General features: G+C 32.8%; 1 protein-coding gene across 1 annotated transcript; it reads right to left on the reverse strand.

Annotated features, from left to right (window-relative positions):
- Positions 1-209: 209 nt before the first annotated feature.
- On the reverse strand, positions 210-4,869 carry LOC129308044 (long-chain-alcohol oxidase FAO1-like). Its single transcript, XM_054949015.1, has 3 exons — positions 4,571-4,869; positions 2,321-2,593; positions 210-2,223 (listed from the first exon to the last, which is right to left on the reverse strand). Exons 1-3 carry the CDS (start codon positions 4,787-4,789, stop codon positions 460-462), a joined length of 2,256 nt encoding a protein of 751 aa, XP_054804990.1. The 5' UTR covers positions 4,790-4,869; the 3' UTR covers positions 210-459.
- Between the last annotated feature and the right edge of the window lie 2,694 nt (positions 4,870-7,563).

Here is a 7,563-nt window from a genome sequence, read left to right on the forward strand (position 1 = left end):
TTATTTTATCCATTATTTACTGACTTTACTTTTTTCTTTTGGGCAAATTTTTCAAAAAACATTTGAAGTGAGATTACCTATATATTTTGATGAAGTTACTTCAGTAGAGAACGAGTCGTTAATGAACAAAAAATATACATATTTTCGCTTGCGTTATTTTTCTATACCCAATCACCAAACGGCAAGATGTTTTCATAAAAGGTCTCAAAAAAAAAAATATCGACGTTATTATTTCCAAAGTTTGTATAAGTTATAGATAAAATACATGATAACAACATAAGAAATTGACAAGTAAATAACTTCATTATATGATTTCAATCCCAATATTATGCAGAGATATATAACAAACTCACTTCAAGCGTTAATTTGCTCTTCCTAACAACAAAGCATGACTACTGGATATAAAGAGTGCTGCATTTTATCCACTAGATAATCAAGCTTCCTATGAGGAAAAAACCATCAATGAACTTTAGAGATTTGCTCTGCTGTCAGAAATTGTGCAATTCTCCTTGAAATACAGTATGCTGTTGACTGGATAGTGATCATGGGATTCACGCCAACTGCAGTTGGAAGCACACTGCCATCACAGACGAACAAGCCCTCTGCTTCCCAGCTTTGCCCATTCTCATCAACTGCTCCTTCTTTCTCATTCACTCCCATTCTGCAGCTTCCCATCTGATGAGCAGAACAGTATATATTCCAATACTTACCTGGTGATAAAGCCCCCTCTGCTGGATACACATTGTCTAAGAACTTTTCCACTTCCTTTTCACTGATCCCATTACACTTCATTCTCTGCCCATCACTCCTGTGAGTTCCTACTTCAGTTGCTCCGGCAGCTATTAGAATCCTCAATGCCTGCTTCAACCCAGCCTTCATGTTCTCTCTGTCTATTGCATTCAACTTATAGCTGATCCTTCCCTCTGATGTCACTTGCCCAGAAGCATTGTCTCTGATTATTGTGATCAGATGGGCAGTCCTTGAGTAATTCAGCATCCTTTGTTTGAAGTCAAGTCCAGATTGCCAAGGGAATAATGAGGCAAAGCTTGCTGGTCCCAAAAAGGGAGTCTCAATGATGGCTCTTGTATTGGACTTGGAATCACTTGATGATTGCACCTTATGGACCGATGTGATTATGCCTCCCTCGTAGACTTTTCCTTTGAATTCTGAAAAGTTGTCTGGGAAGTATCCCCAAGCCATTAGAACAGGGTGAAGGTGAAGGTTTCGCCCAATGTTCTTGTTCTTCAGCCCACTAGAGATCATTAGAGGAGGTGTCAAAAGAGCCCCGCCTGCAGAAACTGTCACTTTGGCCTCAAACTCCAGCTTCATTGTGATTCTGCTGCTTAAAGCTTTTGCCATCAATCCTAAGCATTTCTTCTTCCTGTCACTTCCAGTCTTTTTACCTTCCAACATGAACCTCTCAGCTTTGCATCCAGTAACAATTACCGCCCCATGATCCACAGCATCTACAAGCCATGTAAGTTGGGTTCCTTGTTTCTCTCCTCTTGGACAGCCATAACCACAAGAACCACAGTAATGATTCCCAGATGAGTTTCTAGGAACATAATCAACTTTCAAGCCAAGATTTTGACACCCTCTTCTGAGGACTTGATTCTGAAAACCCTCCTCCGTACAATTCTCAGTGACTCCAATCCTTTTACACACAGATTCCATTGCAGACAAATACTCGGGGCTTGAAAAGAAGGAAAGCCCATGGCTCTCAGACCATTCACTAAGCACTTCAGGTGGGGTCTTAATGGAAGCAGACCAATTCACAGCAGAGCCACCTCCTACAGTTGATCCTGCAAGAAGCAGGATTCTAGAGTCCACAGAAGCAAGGATCCCTCCAGTTTCATACATTTGATCCATGGAAGGGCCTTCAAGGGAAGAATAATCCTTGGCTGTGAAGTAGTTGCCTTTCTCAATAACAACCACCTTGTGGCCTGCACTTGAAAGAGCAGCAGCAGCAACTCCCCCACCACTACCGGACCCCACAATCACTACATCACATTTGACCCTCAGGGTGTTGCTTCGAGAGTCCAGTGTGACATGGAGGCCTTTCTCAGCCAGAGATTGTTGCAGAGTTGAATCAGACTCACAAATGGTTTCTATGATTCCCTTCTGAAGAGGCCTCGTGTCAGAGTCATTGCTTGGTGTCCCATCATCTGCAGGCACCTCATATCCAATAGCTTTCCATGCTGGGTTGTCACCATTCTCATCAACCTGCAGGAATCAAAGGCATTTAGGATCTTGAAGTGGTCAAGTAGTGAGAGGAGTGGCGTAAGATAATGAAATTAAATGGAAGGAGGTTTAAGGATACCCAAGAGAAGTAAACGAAGTGGCATAAGACTTTGATGTAAGCGAAAGCGAGCCTGATAGGAGTAAGGAAGCGATGCTGGAGCCAGCACTGCAGAACCTTCTCTCTTTGGTGCAAAGGGATGTTTGAGAAATTGTTGAGGAAGGGCCATTTCCCACTGAGACACAGAGACCCACACAGCAACAAAGTCCCTAGCCTTGTCGAAAGCAGCCATAGAATCACTCTTACCAGTATCAGTGCCTCTATCAAACCCCTCTTCGCTAACGTCTCTGCAACCTGCTCTCCTTACAAATCCTAGTTAGTGTATAACAATAGTTTGACTACAATAATAAGCGGGAATATTTTTTATAGTAAAAAGGTGGGACTAACATTTTACAATATTTATTATGGTTCTGTGACTATTATGTAAATTAGTTTTTCTTTTTGATTATGTTTTTATTCTGTGAACAATAAGATAAGAGAGAATTTAGAAATGCATAATTCAGTTCTCTATAATTTTTTTCAGTGAATTTATCTTCTCTTAAGTGAGAATTACTGACATAAATCTCAAAGTAATGGTGGGTGTGGTCATTTAGAATTTCCAAAAACAAAAAAATAAATTGACCAATATTGGTCCTCTTTTTTGGTAATTTTTTTAGACACCAGATGACCCCTTAAGTACATAATTGTTGTTTTTATGAATAGGCCACCAACTCACTCACATGCATGTTGGTGTAGTACTTAACAGATAGGCGAATTGAATTGACTGGGGCATAAAATATTGGCAGATATGAAATTGAAACATTCACACTCAAGATGTTTTCAAGTTGAATGCTTTTTGACTTTTTTAAGAACAAAAAAAAAGAGTAATTATTTATTATATTTGGAGGTTTTCAACACTTAACGTCTTAATCACTAAGCAAACCCTTCCTCATATTTGCCACGTAGCTGTAAAAAGTGTAAGTTGCTAAAATCAAAATGCATCAGATTGTTAATTACGAAATAAAGTTTTGGGAGTTTAGGCCATGAACTGTGGGTGGTAATAAGTATAATATATGGATCCTAATTTTTCATTGTTATTTTCCTAGAAAAAATTGATTATATTATTAATAGACATACCTGCGTTGCAAAGGCTCCAACTTTAAATTAAATTGAAATCTCATAAAAGAAATACAGGGTACCGCAAAAGAAAACGACCAGAAAAAGAGAAAAGAAAAAGGTGTATGAAATTAATTTTTCTTTCACTTCGATTAAAAAAATAATAGAACCAAAATTAGATATTGGAATCCATAAATTAATAAGAATCTTTCACAAAAATTGAAACAAGAAGAATCTGACATTAAAGGACATTGTTTTTTAACACGAAAACATCCGTAAGCTATAATCGACATGTTATTTACAACACTCGGTTTTCTATTGGCAAAATGATGGTTAAAAATCTTGTAAGAATATTAATGATAATTAAAAATTTTAAATTATTAAAATTTTAATAATACACTACAATACTTACTTGCATTAAATTATCTTTTATTAATTTGCTTGAAATTCATAATGAACTTTAATAAATTTTCAACTAATATTATAAAAATTTTCAATTATTTTTGTTAATTTTTCAAACAATAGTAAAAAAATTATAAATAATTGGCTTACAATTTACAATTAATTTTTATAAATTTTTAACCGATATTACAAATAATTTTAAATATATTTAATATTTTTAAATAATTTGTTTATATATTGAAAGCACAAAAATTATAAATAATTAGTTTATAATTTATAACTGACTCTTATAAATTTTTAATTAATGTTATAAATAATTCAAGTATATATTCTTGATTTATTCGATAATTTATTTTTATATTAACAGTAAAAAATTGAGATTATCAACTAATTTTTTTAAATTTTCAACTGACATGAAAATAATTCCAAATATAATTGATAGATTTTTTAATTAAATATTCACATTTTTAAATAGTTTTTTGTTGTAATTAATGTTTTTACAGAGTTCTTAATTGTCATTTTCCCTTCTCTCTCTCTTTTCATCTGTGAAATTAACACGCAGTCATGTTAAAACTTACACGGCAACAGTCTCGTGTCATGCATGGCCTGTGTTTCTAATAGCAGCTAAACGGACTTTCAGAAAAAGAAGAGGGAGAAGACAAGAGAAAGAGACGAAGAAATTCAGCAGACCAGAAACCAAATAGAGCTTCCTTTTTCACATAACATGAAATAAAATGTTTTGGAGGGGCGATCAATGAGCAGCAAGGTACGCACCTCATGAGGGATGGGAAAGCGAGAAGCAGACGAGGACCAGAAGGACGAAAGAGGCTTTGAACGAGTCTGAGTGCGAAGAGCTTCCAATGGCAAAGATGGCAACACAACTTCACATATGCTTCCCAGTGACTTCATTTCCCCTTCTGAGAACCCATGCCTGTATTTCCTCTCTCCTCTTCCTCCTCTCAACAATGGATGACAGCTACTCTCTCTCCTCATCTCTCTCTCTCTCTCTCTCTCTGCTGTGCTAATCAATATCGTAACGCATGCGTGTGCTTCTATATATAAATAGTACTAGAACTCTGAAGAAAGAGTGGTTAATTATATCGATAAATAAGGATGGTTGGGAAGAAAACGAAAGAAAGTGATGGGATTCCCACTTGTGAAGGGTTGTGTAAACCAGACTAAGTTTACTAAGGGAGAAAGAAAGCCATTCTGGTGCTACACATCATAGCGCCTTCGTTTGAGTTAGGTATGATCAACGATACACAAATTGAGACAAGTGTACAAATATAGTTAAATCGCGCACTCCCCTCCTTTCCCTGTCACAGTACACTTTTTAAAAAGATTCCTAATTTAGCCCTTAATAAAAAAATACTTAATAGAAGTATTATTTATGTTTTTTTAATCTTAGACCCCTATTTAAACTTATTACTCATGAGAGAGAATATAGAGCAAATTTGAAAATTTTCTATTTAGATAGAAATATAATTGGAATTTTATTATATTTTAAACAAAAAATAATAATTTAACCTCTCTAACATTCTAATGAGACAATTAGAAATGTTCTGTGATAGGTAGAGGAGTAGCACTAATGACCCAGTGTGTGAGGGGTTAACTTTAAATGATGATATACTTTGGAATTTGACCAAAAGAAGCAAGAGACGGAATGTGACAATCCATAAAAGTGCTAATTAACCTTCATCCCCAAAAAAAAAATTGCTAATTAACTCAGAGGGCGGGGCCCCATGTTAGGTGGCTTGACTAAATCTTCTTTGACTATTTAGCCAATCCTACATAGCTACCAACTATTGTACTCCCCTCAATTTTATTTGTTAGAAAAGTTTTATTTCTTATTTTATTTCATAAATAAAATCATATATCCTAAATAATATTTATTACAAGTTTTTTAAATTATTTTTCATAATTTACATCAATAAAAAATAATTAATAAATATTTATATTGATTAATATAAAGTATTTTAGTCTAATTTTTTTATTTTAAAACATAATTATCATAGTTAATTATTCTTTTAAAATTGTGTGATGTAGTTTTGTTTATTAACGTGTGCCTCATGTGACTCATCTGCATTTTGACTCCTCCTTAGAGTAGGCCCACAACACAATTCAACAATTTTTTCTTTCAAAAAAAATTTGTTATGCATAATGTTTAAACCTTAAATTTGCTAATTTTTTTTTAAACATGTCAATGCTAGTTGTCTTAGTGACAGTAAAAAAAATTTTAGAAAAATGATGTGATCAATGTATAAAAAATGGCCAAAAAATGTAAGAGAGAACAGAACAGACAAGATGCAGTTAAAAATAATTTTCCTACTTTTTATATAAAAATAACCGAACGATACTAGTATTAAATATTAAATGAAGTATGACAGTAAGTATAAAATAAATATTAATTATATATTAATTATACAAAAAATTATCTCGCTTTTCAAGTGTAATATATTTAGATCCGTTCTTCTGTATAAGCAAGCCTCCTCATGCCCATGATATTCCTTTTTTAAAATTAATTTTTAACGGAAAATTAGATATAATTTTGAAGGCAACTTTGGTACATGCTACTTGTTATTGGTTATACAAAGATACAAGCGTACTTTTTTCTTTTGGGTGAGAATCACATGCGACTGTGCTTTTACGGGTCATTACACATTGTGATGTTTATATCCCACAATTAAGTAATAGGATTATGAGAAGAGAAGGCTCCTACGCGGGATAAAATGTGATGGACAAATTTGAACGATATGAATTCTTCATCCATAAGCAAAATATCTCTCTCTGGAGGTATTTTCCCAGATAAGAAAGTGTCATTTTAGCTTTAGGTTTAGAATATCCATTGATGACGAAATCATTCTTTCTGGCGTTTGTTTAATTAATATATAGAATGAAGGAAAAATAATAATAAATTTCTTTTAAAGTATATAAATAACAACTTGATCCTTCAAAATATTATCATTTTATTAAAATTTTTAGAGACTTTTTTGTCAGTAAATTTTAAAATGAAAACATCATTTCACCTTATCAACAAATTGTGATTTATTGATTATTTTTTATAATTTTTAAATAAAAATTGTAAATAGGATTTATTATTTTGAAAACTTATTTTTTTAATAATAGAAATTATATGAATAAAAAATTACCTTAGCCTTTGCTCAAATGAAAAATTACCCAAAGTTAACATACACTCAACTTCAAAGACATTGTCACTCATTAGCCATAACTACTTAGGAAATCATTACTTACATGACATCATCAGAAAAATCAAAGATTTCACTATGAGGAATTAGGTGATCACTTTTAATCATGTTTATAAAGAAACAAATTAATACACTAATCTTAGCTAGCTAGACATCTCGTGACAACTTTAATATTACGATCTTCTACGAACTCCTGCACAACTGTAAAAAAAATTAAAATTATATTTGATAAATTATAATTTTTTATTTAACTTTTGCGATCTACAAAAAAAGTTGTTATGTAACATATTGAACTTCAACCCTTAATTTGAAGTTTAGGATGTTACATATTATCCCTTAAATAAAAGTTATGATTGAAGGTTTATTTTTTAATAATAGATATTACACTTAATAAATTATGATTTTTTGTTCAACTCTTGTGATTTATAGAATAAAAATTGTGATTGGGCTTATTATTTTCAGTAAGGATAAAATAATTTTTTTACTTTAAAATTTATTGGCACAGACGTTCTTAGGGACTCAATTGAAATTATAATATTTTAAGATACTAGATTATCATTT

The sequence above is a fragment of the Prosopis cineraria genome, unplaced genomic scaffold (genome assembly GCF_029017545.1).
Source record: "Prosopis cineraria cultivar Desert tree isolate PC_DT_omini unplaced genomic scaffold, ASM2901754v1 PC4, whole genome shotgun sequence".
In the NCBI taxonomy this organism is placed as follows: domain Eukaryota; kingdom Viridiplantae; phylum Streptophyta; class Magnoliopsida; order Fabales; family Fabaceae; genus Prosopis; species Prosopis cineraria.

Coding starts and splice junctions, on each gene's coding strand:
- LOC129308044 (XM_054949015.1), bottom strand. CDS start 4,789: ATGAGGAGAGAGAGTAGCTGTCATCCATTGTTGAGAGGAGGAAGAGGA. Junction 2,594..4,570: donor GCTTTCCCATCCCTCATGAG/GTGCGTACCTTG, acceptor TAAGGAGAGCAG/GTTGCAGAGACGTTAGCGAA. Junction 2,224..2,320: donor ACTTCGTTTACTTCTCTTGG/GTATCCTTAAAC, acceptor TGATTCCTGCAG/GTTGATGAGAATGGTGACAA.